Below are 20,358 nucleotides of genomic sequence, written 5' to 3'. Positions count from 1 at the left end.
GTGGCGGGCGCCTATAGTCCTAGCTACTTGGGAGACTGAGGCAAGAGAATTGCTTAAGCCCAAGAGTTTGAGGTTGCTGTGAGCTGTAACGCCACAACACTCTACTGAGGGCAACATAGTGAGACTCTTGTCTCCAAAAAAGAAAAAGAGGGTGGGTCCTGTGGCTCAAAAGGGTAGGGTACCGGCCCCATATGCCAGAGGTGGTGGGTTCAAACCCAGCCCTAGCCAAAAAAAAGAAAAAGAAGAATTCTTGGGGAGATGGTTAATAATGGGCATTCCCAGGTCACTCCCCTAAATATTTTGATACAAGACGGGGACAGCAGGAGGGGGCTGGAAACAGAATTATAAACAAGCTTCCAAGATAGGACTAATGCCACCAGTTCAGGGACACATTTCAGAAATGGTGACCTAGAAACTGGCAATGAGCATCCAGAGAAGTGTGCACAAGGCAGTGGGGAACAGTGCCCTCTGGATGGTAGGCTTAGGGACATCCCCTTCCAACTGGTACCATGTCTGGGTCGTTCCAATGCCCTGGGCCAGCCACCGGCTGCAATATGTTCTGGTGCTCCACAAACCAATCCAAAATGGAAAGCACACTACCCCAGGAGTCCTGGATATCGTCATAGTTTCGCCAGAGGTTGCAGATTTCTGCCAGCAGACTGTAGTTCACCTGGAAGTGGGAGGAAGGCAGAGTCCAGCACCAGAACCACACCTTGTTGCGTGGAGGCCCATAAAAGCTGAGAGGTTCAGCATAGGACATTGAAGGTAGCAAAGAACAGGCTCTCCCAGCATGTTCAGGATGAGGAATACCTCTGTGGGGTTGGCCCTGCTCCCTCTGTGCATGCTGGCGCCAGGAGCCTACCTTGCCCTCTTGTGCCAGCCTGGGCTAAACCCGCAGTGTGGACCCAGGCTGGTGCACCTACAACTCTCCTCCCCCTTGCATAGCCACCTCCTGTGTTTTATCCGCAATAGTCAGCTTTTTCCCCTCCGTTCTGAAGGTCTAAGCCTGTCCTCTTTAGTGTTAAAGAGGGGCCCCTGTCAAGGAGCCCACCTGCCAGGATCCACCAGCCTTCTGGACCTCCAGTCCACACAGTACAGCACTGGATTCCAACTCCTAGTCTGGGCACTATGTGCTAACTTGTGGCTCTCCTGTCTTAGATGCTAGCTCCTTCAGCCTACCTGCTGGGGACCTCCTCCCTCTAAGACCCTGAACTGGCTCAGCTAGTCCTCTTTTGGGGGGTACTTATGACCTTCTCTTTAGCTACCTACAAATCAGCATGTGTGCAAATGTGGTGAGAGCAGCCATAGCTCTGGAAGGCCACCTCCCTGAGGCCTGGGTGTGGGAAGCACTGTTGGGCAGGGCCCAAAATGGCTTACCCTTGGGGGGAGGCCCCCTTCATAGGCTGGCCAGCTGCAGGAGTAGGCAATGGGGCGGCCTGTGGCATTCAGGGCAGCAGCCATCTTGGGGTACCCTGGAGAAAGCCCAACCCATTTCAGGACTGAGGAGGTATAGGAGGCACTCTGGGCCTCTGTCCAAACCTTTTCCCCACCAAATGTGAGGAAACTCAGGCTCCAAAGAGTCGGTGCCTCCCCAGGTACCCAGAGCCTCAAACACTTCTTGCGTGGGCCACAGTGCCCCCACCCCCCATACTTAGGGAGCTTGAGAGTCACGATCTCCCTAAGCCCTGAGTGAGGGGATTGGGAAACACCACCCCTAGGGGCGATCAGGCAAACCAAGCTCAGCCAGGTGGGCTCTGGTGGGCCTATCATGGCTACCCCTCCCTGCCTACCTGATCAGTCCCAGCCAGCCAAAAAACTCACCCTCAGCTCGTTCCTCAGGAGTTGAGAAGCAGCCATCCAGCTTCAGCATGTCCACCTTCCAGTCAGCAAAGGTCTGGGCATCCAGGACAACCTTGTCTAGTGTGGTGCCTGGGTAACCCATGCAGGTCAAGTTGCCCATATCCCCGTAGATGCCCAGCTTCAGGCCCAGGGAGTGAGCCTGCAAGAGGTTAAGAGCACAGTGGGCTCAGGCACCTCCTCATAGGCACATCTGACTAAGCCCCATGAAAACCTTCAATGGCTCCTATCAACTGAAGGAGAGGGTCCCAGCTTGCTTTTGCTATCCCCTCTGCCATCTCTCTGAGATCAGCCCAAGAATTGCCTCCAGGGAACCTGAATAAGATGTCTTTCTGGCTCTCACCCACCATAACTGGCCAACTAGGTGTTCAGTTGTCTGTATCCTCCACCATACTGTGTCATCTCATAGAGGGATTGTGTAAACGAGCCCTAAGCTGGGTAAGGTGAAAGGGGTGGTCTAGCCATTAGGCCAAGGGTAGGACTGGGGTGGGGCTCACATAGTCAGCGAGGAAGGCAATGCCGTGAGGGAAGCGCTTGGGATCAGGCACTAGGCGGCCACTGGCATCACGCCCACCAATCCAGCAATCATCCATGTTGAGGTATATGTAGCCAAGGTCCCGCCATCCATCCTGTGCCAACCGGTCAGCCATCTCCAAGAAGAGTCGCTCACTAGCAAGGGGCAGGGATAGGGGCAGCTCAGTGGCCCTCACCCACAGCTCTGAGTGTACCTGGGCTAATAAAACCATGACCCGGCTCAGGACTAAGCCAAGTAACAAGTGTAAATGGCGAACAGGGATTGTGTCATGAGCCATAAGCAAGAAAAGAGTGGTCAGGCCCTCAGGCCAAAGGACAGGACTGGGTTAGGGGTAGCACACAGGCATGGCCTTTATTTATTTTTTTAAGAGATGGGATGTAGGGCCAGACACCTGTGGCTCATGCCTGTTATCCTAGCTAGCACTCTGCGAGGCCAAGGTAGGTAGATTGTCTGAGCTGAGGAGTTTAAGACCAGCCTGTGCTAGAGAGACCCTGTCTCTAAAAATAGCTGGGCATCGGGGCAGGCACCTGTAGTCCCAGCTACTCGGGAGGCTGAGGCAAGAGGATTCCTTGAGCCCCAAATTTGAGGTTGCTGTGAACTATGATGTTACAGCACTCTGAGGGCAACAAAGTGACACTCTATCTCAAAAAAAAAAAAAAAAAAAAAGATGGAATGTCATTATGTTGCTTAGGTTGGTCTTGAGCTCCTGGCCTCAAGTGATCCTCCTGCCTCGTGACCTGCCTGGGGCCTGACACTCCACACAGAGGTACCAGACAGGTAATAAAGATACACATTAGATGTCCCAAGTTGCTTTGGACTGCAATCCCTAGGATGGGGCCTCTGACCCTTTCCTAGGTGACCCTCCACTTCCTGCCGCTACTCTGCACGATCCTGGGCAAGGCTTGTCAGGTGGGTGCGGACTTTACACCTTACCTGATACAGTTCTTTGGGTCCTCCTTACAATTAGTGTTGCAGCGGAAGCGTTCCCAGGCTAGCCAGCCCATGGGTGGCGTCCGTAGGAGCCCATTGTCCAGCATCAGCACTTGGGCTACCAGTACCAGCAAGAGCACTGGGGGGAGGGGGTGTGACTGTGAGTGGCTCTCATAGCCCCAGCCTTCACTCTACCCCACCCACATGCTGCTCAGCCCTGCAGAGCCAGCCTGCCTGCATATTAGGAGAACACGACTCCTGGATGAGAGCAAAAATCAGAGCAGTAAGTGGGAGGATGGCACTGGGGGCAAGGCAATATGTTTGAGGTATGGCTTGTTGCCACAGCAGTGCTGGAATTGGTAAAACTGACACCTGAAGACATGTCCTTCCTATACCCCTGGTCAGTTCCCCCTGCCCTATGCACACAATTTAACAATACATATATTCCTAAACTTACCACGTGGCTACATCCACATATTACATTGAAAATTTCGTAAGCCAAAAATGCTTATGAAAACGCCAAGAAGCCCTTTCTCTGGCGTCTGGCCTTCTGTCCTGGGGGTTAATACACCCAACCTTCCAGGCATAATCACTTAGCATACCTTACCTGACGCATACCAAGAATACTTGCATTAGCCTACAGATGGGCAAAATCATCTAACACAAAGTTAGATAAGCAAGTGTTAAATAGCTCATGTAACTTATTGAATATTGTACTGAAAGTAAAATAGAATGGTTATATGGGCACCTGAAGGGAGTTACTACTGAATGTGTGTCACTTTAAAACCAACATAAAATCAAACCATAAGTCAGGGACTGTCTGTATATTATGGCCCAACTCCAGGTCTCCCTAAGCCTGGGTTCAGTGTTTGCTCTCTACCACTGACCCATAAGAGGGCTCAGAGGGCTTAGGAAGTCAGCCATCAAGGAAACTGAGGCCCTTCCCCCTCAGGCCTCAGTTTCCTTGTTGGTCACATGAAGTTACTATGGGACCACTATGGGACTTTACAGGGCTGTTTTCAGCACAGGTTTATATTAGGTAAGACAAGGCCTCTGTACTTAGGAAGAGGGGTTGAGAAAAGAAGAGGCCTCTTTGAGCCAGGTGCAGTAGCTCACTCCTATAAACCCTAGCACTCGGGCAGGCCAAGGTGGGTGGATTCCTTGAGCTCAGGAGTTCCAGCACAGCCTGAGCAAGGGTGAGACCCCATCTCTTACTAAAAGTAGAAAAATTAGTCAGGCCTTGTGGACTATCTGTAGTCCCAGCTACTTAGGAGGCTGAGGCAAGAGAACTGCTTGAGCCCAGAAGTTTGACATTGCTGTGAGCTATGATGCCATGGCACTCTACCCAGGGTGACAGAGGCTGTGTCTCAAAAAAAAAAAAAAAAAAGAGGCCGCTTTGGAAGGGAACTGATTCCTGGGTGGGCACCTCCTCCTTCCCTGGCTCAGCTCCAAGAATAAAAGAAAGGAACTCATCTCCCCACATAACCCACATCAGGGAAAAAGGGCCAGACACCAGAAAGCTGGAACTTCCTCCAAGTAGCCCTCACCCCTATCCTCCCAAAGCCTGCGAGGATGAGTACCACCCCTGCTAGGTACCTGTCTTCAGCAACATTGCTCCGGACTCAGCGTCTGAGGATCAGCTCAGATCTGTTCTGCTTGTATCAGCTTTGTATGTTGGACTCTGTAAGCTAGGAAACGTTAGAAAAACACTGGGGCACCACTGCCTGGCTAGCCCTGCCTCCCGTAACCTTTGGGGTGGCTCACGCACTCGGTCCCCAAGTTGCCCTCACTACCCCACCCCATCGTCAGCCATCACTTTCCAGAGTTTGTTTCTTCCTTCAGAAGTACTAAACAAGGTGTCATGGTGGTTAGGACTTACCCTCTCTGGAGTGGTAGGAATCCCAAGAGCCTAAGGCCGGCTCTCTGCCTGGGCCAAAAAGGGGAAGTGGCAGGCTCCAAGTCGCCCAGGAGCGGGGCCAGAATCGCACTCTCGACTCCCACCTGGGTCCATTGCTTCCGCCCCAGCCCTCCAAAACGGCAGAGTCCCCTCCCGCCACACTTACCTCGCGACACACTCCGTCCAGCCGTCCGCTTTCGACTTCCGAACCACCGTCCGTCACCCGATAAGCCCACTGCGTTCCAGTGGGGGCAGGGCCTCACTGCAAACCTTTCGGCGCAGCCTATCAGAATCCCCCTAGCAACGTGAGCCCCGCCCGCTACCGGCCCCAGTCACACACCCCGCAACACCCACCCTTCCGAGCCTCCCTAAGCCCCGCCCCCGTGAGCTCGTGCCTTGCGCGCTCCCGAGTGGGGCACGAGCCTGGCAGGCGGAGAGCCCGGATGTTCGTGGTCTTTCGCCGCTGTGCGGCCGACGGCGGTGAGGATGGTGCAGAGCACGCTGCCCGCGCCCAGTAACCAACTGTGCAGTAGACCCCTGCCCGGGGCTTTGTGCCAGGGGATGAGGGAACGCCCCGAGGCAAGTCAGCTGCTCCGAAATGGTAGTGGAGGATGCTGGACCCTCGGGGGGTCGGGAGGAAACAACCCAGATGGTGGCCACAGCTCTCGAAGAGTCAGGAGGCTGTCTTTTCACACCGGACCCTCGAAGGACTTCTCCCACCGGCACGCTGCACATTCCACCCTTCACGGTCCGTCCAGTGTTTATTGAGAAACTACCTGGGACCAAACACTCTTCTGGGCACTGCGTGGGGCTGAAAGGAAAATAGCACTCTTTTTCCTCTTTTATCATGAGGGGCCCGGTGGACACTCCTGTAACAAAGGTCAGGTTAATGGGAGAACAGCAAACCAGTTTATTGAATCAGAGTTTGACATGGCATGGGAGCCTTCAGAAATGTCCCAAAGACTCAGGGACAACTGTGGTTTTATGCTTAGGTTCGATGAGGAGAACAGCTATCTAGGAACGTGATTTGACAACAGGGACAGAGGTAATGGTGACAGATTGAGTGGGGAAGCCCAGGAGGGCCTTTCTCTGGCGTCCAGCCTTCTGCCCTGGGGGTTATGGAGGGAGAATCTGACAACCTCTTATCAGGTGCAGTGACCCAAGGAATGTCTTCATAGCCAGTTCTTACTCGTGATCTGTGACCCACCTTGGGGACAAGGAATTCTGAGGCCCTTTCTTGTGTCCTTAGGTGCAAAGTACTCAGCATGTCAGAGCACCACACTTTGGGTTATCATTTGGTCTGTCCCAATAGCATTACCTTATAGGTGACCACAGGGTGTCTCAAACATGACTGACACCAAACTGAACACCTGCCACTTGCCACTTTCCACGTAATGACAACTCTCCGTCCAGGTGCTCCTGCCCAAACCCTGGAATCCTCCTTTACCTTCACCCCTGCTGCCAGTCCCTGCATCCTCTCCCTTCATCCCCAACTCAGCTCTGGCCACCCTACCCTGTTCTCATCTTGCCTGCGTTATTGTTGCAGACTGCTTTCTCCTGCTTCCACTCAAGTTTCCTCTTTTTTTTTTTTTAAATGAGACAGTTTCACTTTGTCACCCTGTGTAGAGTGCTGTGACATCACAGCTCACAGCAACCTCCAACTCTTGGGCTTAAACAATTGATTCTCTTGCCTTAGCCTCCCAAATAGTTGGGACTACAGGCGCCTGCCACAAGACCTGACTATTTTTTGGTTGCAGTTGTCATTGTCGTTTAGCAGGCCTGGGCTGGGCTTGAACTCACCAGCTTTGGTGTATGTGGCCGGCACCACCCTACTCACTGAGCTACAGGCACCGAGCCTCTTTCTGTTTTTTGGGTGGTTTTTTTTAAGAGATTTTTTAAAATTTTATTTCATTTTTGAGACAGAGTCTCACTTTGTCGCCCTCGGTAGAGTGCCATGGTGTCACAGCAACCTTCAACTCTTGAGCAGATCTCTTGCCTCAGCCTCCCAAGTAGCCAGGACTACAGGTGTCTGCCACAACACTGGCTATGTTTTGTTGCAATTGTCATTACTGTTTGGCAGGCCTGGGCTGAGTTCAAACCTGCCAGCCTCGGTGTATGTGGCTGGCGCTGTAACACTGTGCTATGCGCACCAAGCCTCAGGTCTCCTCTCTGTGCAGCAGCCAAGTGATCCTGGGAAACAGCTCAGGTCACCTGTCACTCAAAACCCCTCCAGAGCTGTTCACCTTAGTCCAGCATGACAGCCCACCAGGATTTACAGAGCTACACCCCACCCCATCTGTCCCTGTCTCCCACTGCTGCCCTGCCACACTGGCCTCTTTACAGGGCCTCAGGGCCGTTGCACTGGTTGTTCCCTCTGCCTGGAAAGTCTTCTTCCAGGCACTAGGATGGCTGGCTCTCTCATTTCTTTCAAGTTTTTGTCCAATGTCACCTTCCCAGTGAGACCTACTCTGACCATTTCATTTAATATAATAATCTCCCCACCTCTCCCTGCTCTATTTCTTCCATGGCACTAATTACCGCTTAACACATTTATTGCATTTTATGCTATTAATATCAATTGAATAGATTTAGGGGGACAGACAAACAGTGAACAGGAAATAAAGGCCTGATTGCAGAGATGTTTATTATATAGCGGTGGGTTTGATAGAAATGGAAATACAAGCCAGGAGATGTGGTAGAGACACAAGGGCAGCTACTGTGCCTTCCATTGTCAGGGAGGGGACAGCTGAGCTGAGACTCAAGTGGTGTGAAGGAGCCCTGAAGAGCAGAGCTGGGGTGAGGGTGAGAAGGAAGGGCATCCAAAGGCTTTGAGGTGGGAACCAACAAGAGCCTTCAGGGAAACTCTAGACTTTCGGGTTTGGTTGTGGGTTCCTGCTGCCCTCCCCTGCAGTCCTACCTGTGGACCCACGCCAGGCAGAGCCTGGAGGCCGCAGGTGGGTTTCAGGACAGGGTGGCAGAGGCAGAAATGGATAATTCCCCCCCGGGAAAGGTCGGCTAACCCCTGGGGCCTAGCGGGCTGTATAGGTGCCCGCCCTTAGGAGGCGCCTGGCTTGGCTCTGAGGGAGAAGTGGGCTGGGCAACGAGAAAGGGAAGAAGGGGACCCCAGGGCAAGGAGAAGGACTGAGTCCTGCGGCGGGTTGGGTCCAAGACCAGCGAATAGCCTGGGAGGTGGGGATCTGTCCTGCACTGACCAGCTCTGTAGTTCGAGCAGGTCACCACCCTCTTGGGCCTCAGTTTCCCTCCCTTGTGGACCCAGAAGCGACTGCGTGGATAAGTGAGTACTGGGCGGGGAAGGGCGGGGGCAGTAACCCGAGCTCCCGGGCGGGGTCTCTCGGTTCCCGCGGCCACGTTGGCGGCTCAGGCGGCGGAGGCGCGGGGATCGGCCCCAGGCCGGGCAGCAACCCACCCCGCGGACTGCCCTCCTGGGCATTGGCGCCACTGGCGGCGGGAGGTGAGAGCCGGCCCGGCGGATTCCGGGAGGAGGTGGCCCCGGGGAAGGCGTGGCCGCGGGGACTTGGCGGGAAGAGCCCCACCGCGGGGACGGGGAAACCGAGGCAGCAACCTGCACCCTGAATACGCGGTGTGGAAGACCCTGGCCGAGGTGACCCCTGTTTGACGGCGACAGCCAGGTTGGGACCCACTGCTGGCCGGGCGGTCACACGCCCCCATCCCAACTTTCTTCCAACAAAAGACTCGAGTCTCCAGGAAGACTCGGAGGCCGTGGGTACCATCCGGGCCGGCATCCCTACTGGTAGAGACGAGGGAGCCCCCCTTCCCAGTGTCTCAGCGCTTGGCTTGGGAGGAACAGTGAGGCCATTTGTTGGGCAAACATCTGAGATAGTCTCTTCCCCCTTTTGGGGCTGTCCCTCTGGAATGGCCTGCCCCCCTCCCTCCGTCCCAGGGCCTGGCTTATTTCTCTCCATAGCCCTCATTATCGGTTTTTTATTTGTTTTGTTTGCTTACAGTGCATCTCTCTCCTCCTGCCCCAAAGTAGAGTTAGGCAGGGAGGGAACTTTGTTTTGTTGGCAGATATATCCCCAACTACTTCCTGGGGGCCTCTTTGAGCCCTGAACACTGCTGGGATTATTGAGAGCTTGCTGAGCCAAGCTGAGTCTCACCCTAGACATTCTGGGGATGGAACACTCTTGTAAACACCAACAACATCTTCAAGCCATAAAGGAAACTAACCCAAAGCCAGAGTACAGCTGAGCAGGTCACCTTAGGTCAGGCCACCTTGGTGGTCAGAGCTGCCTTAGATACGGTGATCAGGGAAGACCTCCTGGATTAGGTCACTTAACTTGAAGCCCACAAATAAACTAGCAAGTGCTAGAAGGGAAAAACTGGAAGCTGTGGGAGGCGCCTGTGGCTCAGTGAGTAAGGCGCCGGCCCCATATACCAAGGGTGACGGGTTCAAACCCAGCCCCGGCCAAACTGCAACAAAAAATAGCTGGGCGTTGTGGCAGGCGCCTGTAGTCCCAGCTACTTGGGAGGCTGAGGCAGAAGAATTGCCTAAGCCCAGGAGTTGGAGGTTGCTGGAGCGACTCCGCTGCACTCTACCGAGGGTGAAAAAGTGAGACTCTGTCTCTACAAAAAAACAAAACAAAACAAAACTGGAAGCTGTGAGGGTACCTGCCTCTGACCTAGCTTCAGGGGGCAGGGAGATGAGTTCTGAGCAGTAATGGTCAAGACAAGGGGACCCAGCCCTTTAAGAAGCTTATGGGTGCCTGGCCTGGGTAGATGGGTGGGGGGATTATCAGGGATCAAGGAAGGCTTCCTGGTGGAGGTAGTGGTGTTTCATTGGGCCCCAGAAAAGGAGTTGGGGTTCTCATTCTTTAGGATTTGACTGTATTTGAAAATTATTTTTTGCAGGTTCCATGCAAACCATGTGGTCAAAGGGCTGAGCTGTGTGGCCAGATAGAAGTTTCCTGCCCTCCCCCAGGAGCCCTGTTGATAAGTAGGTCAAGTGGGGGCAAGACATCCCCGAGAAAATGTGAGGGAACTGGGAGGCCAAGCTGTTCTCACTAGCCAGGGTGACCTTGGGCAAGTTCCCTTCCCTGCTCTGGGTCCTAATTTTCTATGAGTTAGGAAGATAGGTCAGTTGCCTTTTATGCTCCCTGGGGCATCTACATTCAGTGACTGTGGTTGGTCCTTCTCAGCCATACCCTGTGTTTGCGCCACACTCTTGTTTAGAGAGTGGGTGCTCATCTGAGCTTTCATAAGGCAGAGCAAGACTGCCTCGCACCAGCCTGGCCCCTAAGGCTGAAATTTGAGAAAGAAAATAAACTTTATTTGAGGAATTTTTTTTCTTTTTTCTTTTTTTGGTTTTTGAGAGAGTCTCAAGCTGTCGCCCTGGGTAGAATGTCATGGTATCACAGCTCACAGCAACCTCAAACTCTTGGGCTTAAGCAATTCTCTTGCTTCAGCCTCCCAAGTAGCTGGGACCACAGGTGCTGCCAAACACTGGGCTAGTTTTGGTTGTTGTTGCGGTTGTCATTGTTGTTTTAGCAGGCCCCAGCAGGATTCAAACTCACCATGCTTTGTGTATGTGGCCAGCACCCTACCCACTGAGCTACCATGGGACCATTTATCAGAGGAATTTGAGCCTCCTTGAATTCTTAGCCCCAAACAGGCATTGAAATAAGAAAACAGTCAAGTCTCACTATCCTCTTATCTAAATAATTACCTTTGTTTTGGGTAGAGTATAGTGAAGTCACCCAAGCTTACTTCAAAGTCCTAGGCTCAAAAGAATCCTCCCACCTTGCCCCTGACCTCCTAGCTGGGTCTACAAGTTTGTGCCATGATATGTGGCCTAATAATTAACCTCTTGAATCCAGTTACTAGGTGGGCTTTAGATTAACTGACAGCAAGTAGCCACAAAATACCATGGGCTGGACACATTAGTTTGTACCCCGAGTTCAACAATGTATATCAATCACTAATCAATCTTATCCAGTGAAAATTTCTGTCAAACATCTCATTTCTTACTCCTTTTTGCCTTTAAAAACATGCTTCTAGGCTTGGCGCCTGTAGCTCAGCAGCTAGGGCTCAAGTCACATACACTGGGGCTGGCTGGGTTCAAACCCAGCCCAGGCCTGCCAAACAACAATGGCAACTACAACATAAAAATAGCCAGGCCTTGTGGTGGGCGCCTGTAGTCCCAGCTACTTGGGAGGCTGAAGCAAGAGAATCGCTTAAGCCCAAGAATTAGAGGTTGCTGTGAGCTGTGATGCTGCGGCACTCTATCAAGGGCAACATAGTGAAACTCTATCTCAAAAAAATAAATAAATAAATAAAATAAAAACATGCTGGTAGGCTAGAGGTAGTGGCTCACACCTGTAATCCTAGTGCTTTGGGAAGTCAAGGAGGATTGCTTGAGGCAAGGAATTTAAAGGTGCTTGAACTGACCTTAACTCTAGCCTGGGGCAATAGAGTAAGACTTTATCTTTAAAAAAAAAAAAAAAAAAAAAGACAACAAAAAACAAACAAAAAAAAACCTGCTGTAGCAAAGGTGGAGCCCTCCTCAAGGCAACTTGGAAGTGTGTGTGTCCTGGGCAGCTGTCTTCATTTTGACTCAAGTAAACTCTTTAAAGTTACATTTTGTGTCTCAGTGTCTGCTTTCAGGTTGGCAAGATTCAACTATGCCATATACAAATGAAAGGCCATTAGAGGCCCAGTGGGTCATAGAAACCCTGGAGGTTTGGTCTCAGAGTTGGAACTGAGAACTCTTAGATTATTATTAGGGGATAGTTTAGATACAATGTTTTCTATGGGTTTGGGGTCCATGTCAGCCCAGCTGGGGTCTATTTCCTTGGATTTTATTTATTTTATTTTAATTAATTAATTTATTTCAGATTAATATGATGGTACAATGACTGGGTAATATTGTTTGTGTTTGTTAGGTAAGGTCCAAGTTATAGTAGAGCCCTTCACCCAGGGGATGTGCTGTAGACACTTACATTGTTTCCCTTAGGTGAGAGCATGCTGATCCTCCTCCCCCCACTTTCCTCTCTCTCCTCCCCAGTATTTCTTTGGATTTTAAAAAGCTGTGTCCAGGCTGGGTGCAGTGGCTCATGTTCGAAACCAGCCTGAGCCATACGGAGACCTCCATATCTAAAAAATAGCTGGGCATTGTGGTGGACGCCTTTAGGTTCAGCTACTTGGAGGCTGAGATAAGAGAATTGCTTAAGCCCAAGAGTTTGAGGTTGCTGTGAGCTGTGACACGACAGCACTCTACCCAAGGCGACAAAGTGAGACTCTTGTCTCAAAAAATAAAATAAAATAAAAAGTTGTGTCAGGGTCCTACTATACTTCCTGGTCTGATACAATCACATTATCCTTTTCTCTGTGTCCTCTGATATCCAGTTTTTGCATGTTCCTCACAAGGTCCCTTTGAGAGAAAAGGAAGGAAAGACCAGCCCATTTCACCGATGAAGACACTAAGAGCCTCAGGGACACAGCAAGTGAGTAGGGGCTGCAGGGTGGGGGCCCAGGTCTCTGGTCCAGGTCTCCTCCGAAGCCAACGTTCTTTCCCACAGGGGCTGCCTCCCTCTAATTCTCTGTCACATCTCTCACTTGACAGTTATTGTGGAAGCCATGAAGTTGAATGAGAGAAGTGTAGCCCACTATGCACTGAGCGACTCCCCAGCGGACCACACAGGCTTCCTGCGCACTTGGGGGGGCCCAGGAACCCCACCTACCCCCAGTGGCACTGGCCGAAGATGCTGGTTTGTTCTCAAGGGCAACCTGCTGTTCTCCTTTGAGAGTCGCGAGGGCCGGGCCCCACTGAGCCTGGTGGTGCTAGAGGGCTGCACAGTGGAGCTGGCTGAAGCTCCAGCACCTGAGGAGTTTGCCTTCGCCATCTGCTTTGATGCTCCTGGAGTGCGTCCACACCTGTTGGCAGCAGATGGGCCAGTGGCCCAGGAGGCTTGGGTAAAGGCACTGTCCCGGGCAAGTTTTGGCTATATGCGCCTGGTGGTACGGGAGCTGGAGAGCCAGTTGCAGGAAGCCCGCCGGAGCCTGGCCTTGCAACGACACTCATCCTGCAAGGCTGTTGCTAACCGCTGTAAGCCCCAGGCTCTTGACTATTGGTCTCTGGGCCTGGAGAACGGCCACTCCCTTCCCAGAGACTATAGCCCTGTGGGCTTAGGTGAAGAAGGGGGCAGTAGGTGGGCAGGGCGAGCGTTGGCAGAGGGGGTGTTGCAGGGCCCTGCCAACCTCCTCTTAGGCAGTGGGCAGAGCCCTGTGTCCCCTGAGACCTCCTGCTTTTCCACCCTGCATGAGTGGTATGGCCAGGAGATTGTGGCACTACGGCGGAGATGGCAGCAGAGGACCCAGGGAAGCCAGGCAGAATATGGGGAACAAGCAGAACAGGATAGGTCCTAAACCTGGGCCCTTCTAGTTTTGCCTCTGTCCTGCTGGTCAGGACACCAGGGCCAGTGCTTTTTCTAGAGTTAAATGTTTACTCATTTCCAAGGTTGCTTTTGGGGGTGTTTCTTTCCATGTATTTTAGGGAATCTCCAGGTTCTAGACCCAACCTTGTACCTGGAGGGGACTGAGGAATCATGACTTTCATCCTCTTTCCTGAGACAGAGAGGATAGGTAGCTTGCTCAGAGTCACAGAGCAAGAGCCAAGTCTCCGGTGCCAGCCCCACATACTGGGGGTGGCAGGTTCGAACCCGATCACGGCCAAAAACTGCAAAAAAAAAAAAAAAAAATCCGAGTCTCTTGACTATGCTGGACTGCCCCTCCTTGGGGGATGTCACTGAAATAGAGGAAGTGGGAGCTGTTACATCGCCATGGGTTGTTTTACCTTTGACAACAGATTCTATAGCTATCATTTCCAACATGGGGAATATTGTGTCTTTTAAATACCAGAGGTTAGCTGAGGGGTTGACATTGTCAGAGAAGATGGATTTAGTGTGTCATGGAGGTTTCTGGGGCCCAGCTCTTCCTGAGAGGGGTGGGAAGATTGGGCATGGGACCCCCACTCTACAGTTTGGATAGGACCCTTTGGAGCAGTGGTTCTCAACCTGTGGGTTGCAAGCCCTTTGTAACATTAGGCATAATTACAGGCATTAGGAAGGTTGAGAACCACTGCTTTGGAGGGACAGGGCCTTTGGCCAATAAAGAGGGATTTATTCTTCTCAGAAAGTGTTGGGGTCCCCATCCTCTGTCCCTGGCTGCCCTGTCAACAGATGGTGCTAGACATTGGCCCGGGAGGGGCTGGTAGCTTTTATATGTCAGCAGAAATCCCTCCTGTACTGTGTCCTCAGCAACCAGTTCCTGGAGATGCCAAGTGAGAAGCTAAAGAAGAGGTGGACAGGCAGTATGATTCCCTGGGGAAACCCAGTTTGGTACTTTGCTTCTCAGTCCTAGGTATCCCAGGAGCTTCGACACAGGATTCCTGGAACCTTGTGGTAATTCTTATCTCCGGGCTGGGCTTCCATCAAGAATGCTCCTGCTCCTGAAACTGCTAGTGAGGTCATCTAGAACTCTTTCACAGTCCTGCTTGCCATCAGATTAACTTGCCCAAACCTCATGGCTAGTCTCCCAGCATCCTGACAACTGTTTTCTTTTTCTTTCTTTTTTTTTTTTTAGGCAGAGTTTTGCTCTGTCACAAAGGCTGGAGTGCAGTGGTGTGATCATAGCTCACTGCAGACTGGAACTTCTGAGCTCAAGCAATCCTCCTGTCTCCAAAGGAGCTAGAACTATAGGTTGGCTAGTTTATTATTTTTCTTTTTTATGGAGACAGGCCACCCAGAGTGCTGGGGTTACAAAGGGCCGGAGGCTAGACCAGCTGATAACCTAGGGGTGTGGCAGCAGTGGCTGGTGGGAAGATGCAGAGCTTGGTTGAATCTGCCCCTTCGTAGTAGTCTCTCTTTCCCTTAACCGGGCCTTGGGCAAACCAAGAAACAATTACGCCACAGACAGAAAGAAGCTGAGTCTCATCCTCAGCAGGTTGAGATGCTACCCAGGGCTGTTCCCTCATCCTGTTTCCCAGTCCCATAGCCACTGCACTTTATATACAGATACTACAGCATTTATCTTTCTTATTATCACAGTTTTTTGTATACGATTAAACACTGAATAAAGGGTTTTTTTTACTATTACTCATAACGGGCCCTTAGGTTTATTTCAACCATCCCCTGACGCCGTCCCCAGCAGCCCAGCGGTACTGGGTGTAGCAACAATGACAAGTCTTCACTCGGCCCACCCGGGGGTTGCGGCCCCGCCCACTGAAACCCGGAAGGAAGGGAGAAGTGGGGTCGGGTTCGGTCTGGTGACGTCACCATGTCGGGCGGTAACAAGCTCTCAACGCCGCAGGAACTGCGGCCACTGCGCAAGTGTGAGGGCTGGGCTTCTCGGGTGCTCCAAAAGCCTCGCGAGGCTTGAGACGGCGTTCTTCCTGAGGGCCGCACCGGCTTCGTTCCGTGGGGTCCGGGTGTTTGGGTTGGGGCGAAGCTGGGAGATGGCGTCCGGAGCGGCTCGCTGGCTAGCACTGGGACCCGTCCGATCCCGAGCTTTCTGGGGTGGGCCAAACTTGAGGAAACGTGGCAATGCCGGCGGCTCAGGTCAGAACTTGGTGCCGTCGAGGTCAGTCATCGTTACCCGCAGCGGCGCCATTTTGCCCAAACCGGTGAAAGTGAGTGTCTGCTTGGAGGCGGGGCGAAGGGGCCGAGGCCAATTGTTGAGGGGCGTGCGAGGCGGGCCGACGCTGATTGACGGGAGTAGAGGCCAATCGTACGATCGTCTTAGACTGCGAGGCGGACCGAAGACAAATTTTTGCGCTAATGTTGATTATTAGCGAAGTGGTCGGTTAGAACCCAGTGTTGAGCTGGGTGCTGGGGGACAGAAGATGGGGGCAAAAGCGAGAAAGATGGCATTTTGCAGTAGTTTCTCATAAGACTCGGCTTTGTGCGTCCAGTTTCGATAAGTGATGTAATTTGGACAAGTAATCTCTGCATCGTACAGTTGATGTAATGAAATAATTGTGAAAGGATTTTGTAAATAAAGGGTATGTGGGAAGGACTTTATCTTTTTATGAGTTGTCGCTTGGTATTTAATTCACGGGATATGCAGTCCCGAGAGAGGTGCAGGAAATTATTAAATCACTGTTTTTATAACTGAAGAATTAGGGGCCAGAGCAGTGAAGTCAGTATCGGGGCGAGCTGCTGAATTGGGTCTTGGCATCCTGGTGGTTTGGGGTGCAGGTCCCATTATTTTCCACTTCCGGATGCTATCACGTGCCCTCAGTACCTTTGAGTTCTTTTCTGAGGAAAATGGAAATAGTTTCTTGTATCAAACAAAAGTTTGCTTTTTGACTGCAAAGCTGTGTGGGAGTTAAAAAATTCTTTTAAAGCTCGTCTGGCCTATGCTAACTGACAGAACTGACTGCGGGGTGCTTTCACAGCAAGCTAGAAAAGAAGGTGCATGATCCATGCTTGGGAAAGAGCTGCCTAATAAAAAGGTGCAGCTAAAAATCTTTTCTGAACTCCAGGAAAATAGGAGGAAATAATGGTGAGATTTTACTGACATTTCCCCAGTCCATGTAAATAGTCTTACAGTGTAAAGATGTGCCCACTTGCAAACACACCTATTTGTAAAATTTAATGTGGTGAAATCAAATTTCTCAGGTGTCAGGAAACCTGTTACTTAATTAACTGTATGGGATAGGCCTTCACTGTGCATCTCTCTGTAATCCATCTTGTATTTAGTGTCTTAAGTAGAGCTTCCCATAATCCATCCCTCTTACTTTCTCACCTGTTTGTCTGTAGCAGGTTGTACCTTAACTTTTAGATGTCTGGAGTGCCTTGTACTGTTCAGCATCCACTTTCATAGCCATAACAATTACCATATCTCCTTTTCTAATTATTTTTCTTGCTCTGAATTATTTCAATGACTTTGAAAAATTCAGTTGCTTACATTTGGTCTGGGCTCCACAGAAGTGAATGTGCACGAGAGGGCCAGGCCTTCTATGGTCCTGCCAAGTGGACTCTGGAGCTCACATCCACCACTCTGACCTTCTGCAGATGTCCTTCGGCCTTCTCCGCGTGTTCTCCATTGTGATCCCCTTTCTCTATGTTGGAACGCTCATTAGCAAGAACTTTGCTGCTCTACTTGAGGAACATGACATTTTTGTCCCAGAGGATGATGATGATGATGATTAACAGGTAAGATTGCTTTACCCCTAGATGGACCAGGAGCAGCAGGAGCAGGAGGCAGGGTGGAGCATCTGACCTATGATACTGTCTGGCCTGGGAGAAGCGTTACACACTGGGGCAGAGGCTTTAATGAATTGACTCACTTGGTGGCTTATGTTTTTATTTTGCTTTTTCCCTGTGTTGGCTGAGAGTAACTAGTTTGTTGACTTACATGTTCACTGAGATCTCTTCCAACTAAGTTGATATACCCTCATTCAATCAATCCACACATTTTCTTGACCATTTAATATGCCTTACACACCCACCACCACCAGCATTTCAGCAGTTCCCATATTGAAATTTAGAAACTGCAAGTCCTCCCCAGTGAGCTCTAATTACCAAGCTCCCCACCGGTACAACCTGTACATGGACAGCACAGTCTGGTTCATACACTGCTCACAGACCCTGGAACCAGGAGTTCCCATCCTCTTCCCATTCAACTTTCTGTGTTCTAATATATGCTGTGTGGCAGGATTACTGTCGTAGATAAGGTTACTCTTGACTCCTTAGCCTGGCATTCAAGGCTTGCCATAATCTGTTCACACATTTGTTTTTTGTTTTTGTTTTTGTTTTTGTTTTTTGAGAAAGAATCTCACCTTGGTCGCAGTAACCCCAAACTCTTGGTTTGAAGTGATCCTTCCGCCTCAGCCTCCCAAGTAGTTGGAACTACAGGCATCCACTACTACCCCTGACTAGTTTTTCTACTTTTAGTAAAGACAGGGTCTCCCTCTTGCTCAGGCTGGTTTTGAACTCCTAAGCTTAGGTGATCCACCCACCTTAGCCTCCTAGAGTGCTAGGATTACAGGTGTCAGCCCTTGCACCTGGCTTGCTCACACTTCTTATCCAATCTCATCTTCTATATTCCTACTCACGTACCTATCCTTAATAGTCACCATTTCTTAAATTACCCACACTTTTATTCAACCTCAAGCATTGACTCATTGTCCTCCCACAGAGGGCTCTTTCCCAATGTTCTTGTATTTTAATTCTACCCATTTTTCCATGGTTTTTTGAGATAAGATCTTGCTCTGTTGCCTAAGCTGGAATGTAGTGGCATGGTCATATATCACTATAACTTTCAACTCCTGGGCTCCAGCAGTCTTCCCATCTAGCTAGGAGTACAAGAGCATGCCATCATACCCAAGTAATTTTTTAATTTTTTGTAGAGATGAGGTTTCACTATGTTGCTGAGTCTGGTCCCAAATTCCTGACCCCAAGTGATCCTCCTACCTTGGCCTCCCAAAGTGCTAGCATTTATAGTCATAAGCCACTGTCCCGGTCTCGATGTCTTTGGTCTTTTCATCCCTTCATTTGAAAGAGACTGTTCTTCCTGTGAGTGACCGGTAACTCTTAAAACGCTCCATGTTATGTGCTTAAACATACGCCAAAATTCTACTAGACTATGAGCTGTTTGCTGGCAGGGAACAGGTTTTTTTTTATACACGTAGGACCCCAGTGCCTGACCTGTGGTGAATACCCAGTAAATAACCAGATGTACTCATAGCTGCCTTTTTCTTGCCATGTTGGGTAAAACTACTTTGTGGAATTCTCTTTCAGGATATGGATGGAGGACTGCTGTATTGCCCAGTTCACTGCTGCTTTCCTTTCTTCCAGGGCATGGAGCAAGTACAGAATGGAGAAGGCACTAAACAAATGGTGAGGCTCTCAGCCTTTCCTTCCCTGTCAGAAGGGTCAAGGGAAAGCCCTCAGCCTCCCCCATCCAGTGAAGCCTCCTGCATGGTCCGCGACCATAGCCCCTATCCTGGAGGTTCCCTTGAAATGTGCTGTCTACTGAGCACTGGAAAAACAAGCAATCAAATATGAATAAATGTAGTAAACATCAGCTACGTATGACTGAGTGGCAGCTGGAGTGTCTCAGTATGAGCAGGCTCTAGTTGCTGTAGTTTTTTTGTCTCTGTTGTCCTTTTTTTATCAGAGAAACATAAGACACCTTTGATACCCAGGATATCCCAGCCCTTATGGATCCACAAAGGTTATTATGGGGACCTGGGACCTATTTTCATTATTTAGAAAGCCCAACAGAAACTCTTTTCCCGTAACAAACCTGCATAGACTGCTAAAGCCTTGAACTTTGTGTTTAGCAATCTTGGCTCAATTAGTGATCATGAGCTTTGATTTTTCACTTACAACTACTTAACTATCATTAGAATGATTCTTTCAAAACTTGGGTTTGTTGATAATTATAACATGTATACGTTGGTTTTCATCCACAGTTCCTGGCTCATATCTCCCCTAGCCCTTGTCACTGTCTTTTGTTACAATGTTGGGGCACTCAGAAGCAGCTTCAGGAAACAGCAGATCACTTCTTCCTTTCACCTGCTCCTTTTCCTCCGCAGGGTAGGCCATAGCAGTTGAAAACAGACTCTAATCTTCCCTTGCCTTTGTCTGGAGCTGTCCCTAAAGAAATTCTCTGACCTACCTTGTCTGATGGTAGGTCATTAAGATCCCCATTTCTTCTTCCACCATGGCTGGGAAGAATTGACACCACACAGAAAGCCCAAGAAAAAATCTGAATAGAAAGGCTTTTCCTACTCAAGTCTATTACCATTAAATCATTCCCTTTTTGTATGAACATGTCTATGTCTACATGGTTGTCCGTGCTTTAATCATGCCTATCCAATGTAACATCAATAAAAGACCCAAGGAGAGCCTCCAGATAGCTGAACATGAAGTTGCTGGAGAGTGGTGCACCAGCCAGGAGGGCATGGAAACTGCCCCTTACCCTATACCTTGCCCTATACATCTCTTCATCTATATCCTTTGTGATATCCTTACAGGGGATACCTGTAGGGAACCTGCAGCTCACAGGCCATATGTAGATTATGAGTTTTTTTATCTGTGGTGTTGGGTATCACAAAAATTATGCACAGACGTTTTTTCCTCATCAGCTGTCATTA

General features: G+C 50.3%; 3 protein-coding genes across 6 annotated transcripts in view; 2 read left to right on the top strand and 1 right to left on the bottom strand.

Annotated features, from left to right (window-relative positions):
* Positions 1-5,509, bottom strand: part of NAGA (alpha-N-acetylgalactosaminidase) — a 10,600-nt gene extending 5,091 nt beyond the window's left edge. Inside the window, exons 1-8 of one of the 3 annotated variants that reach the window (XM_023509392.1) lie at positions 5,386-5,509; positions 5,202-5,249; positions 4,919-5,010; positions 3,326-3,461; positions 2,355-2,526; positions 1,822-1,999; positions 1,378-1,472; positions 509-670 (exon numbers count right to left, since the gene is read on the bottom strand). In XM_023509392.1, coding sequence (XP_023365160.1) covers positions 509-670; positions 1,378-1,472; positions 1,822-1,999; positions 2,355-2,526; positions 3,326-3,461; positions 4,919-4,934 — 759 coding nt within the window. In that variant the 5' untranslated portion in view covers positions 4,935-5,010; positions 5,202-5,249; positions 5,386-5,509. Of the gene's footprint in view, positions 1-508; positions 671-1,377; positions 1,473-1,821; positions 2,000-2,354; positions 2,527-3,325; positions 3,462-4,918; positions 5,011-5,201; positions 5,350-5,385 lie in introns of those variants that run through there. The other 2 variants (XM_003783146.3, XM_023509391.1) reach the window with 2 other exon arrangements.
* A 7,135-nt stretch (positions 5,510-12,644) lies between these two features.
* FAM109B (family with sequence similarity 109 member B) lies at positions 12,645-13,866 on the top strand. Its single transcript, XM_003783436.2, has 2 exons — positions 12,645-12,700; positions 12,820-13,866. Exon 2 carries the CDS (start codon positions 12,834-12,836, stop codon positions 13,620-13,622), a length of 789 nt encoding a protein of 262 aa, XP_003783484.1. The 5' UTR covers positions 12,645-12,700; positions 12,820-12,833; the 3' UTR covers positions 13,623-13,866.
* Positions 13,867-15,631: 1,765 nt separating this feature from the next.
* On the top strand, positions 15,632-19,283 carry SMDT1 (single-pass membrane protein with aspartate rich tail 1). Of its 2 annotated transcripts, none has more exons than XM_012801121.2 (3): positions 15,632-15,882; positions 17,270-17,410; positions 19,055-19,283. In XM_012801121.2, exons 1-2 carry the CDS (start codon positions 15,709-15,711, stop codon positions 17,405-17,407), a joined length of 312 nt encoding a protein of 103 aa, XP_012656575.1. In that variant the 5' UTR covers positions 15,632-15,708; the 3' UTR covers positions 17,408-17,410; positions 19,055-19,283. The 2 variants fall into 2 exon arrangements, with proteins under 2 accessions (XP_012656575.1, XP_012656576.1); XM_012801122.2 differs by having other exon boundaries at positions 18,998-19,283.
* Positions 19,284-20,358: the final 1,075 nt, after the last annotated feature.

This window comes from Otolemur garnettii, unplaced genomic scaffold (genome assembly GCF_000181295.1).
Source record: "Otolemur garnettii isolate 467f Iridium unplaced genomic scaffold, OtoGar3 scaffold00007, whole genome shotgun sequence".
NCBI classification, from domain to species: domain Eukaryota; kingdom Metazoa; phylum Chordata; class Mammalia; order Primates; family Galagidae; genus Otolemur; species Otolemur garnettii.
The sequence above is the reverse complement of the archived record's forward strand: the minus strand, read 5'-3'. Positions and strand labels throughout refer to the sequence as shown.

Excerpts from the sequence above, each read along its gene's own strand:
- SMDT1 (XM_012801121.2), top strand. The coding sequence starts at position 15,709 with ATGGCGTCCGGAGCGGCTCGCTGGCTAGCACTGGGACCCGTCCGATCC. Across the intron at positions 15,883-17,269 it reads TTTTGCCCAAACCGGTGAAA|ATGTCCTTCGGCCTTCTCCG; the intron begins GTGAGTGTCTGC and ends GACCTTCTGCAG.
- FAM109B (XM_003783436.2), top strand. The coding sequence starts at position 12,834 with ATGAAGTTGAATGAGAGAAGTGTAGCCCACTATGCACTGAGCGACTCC.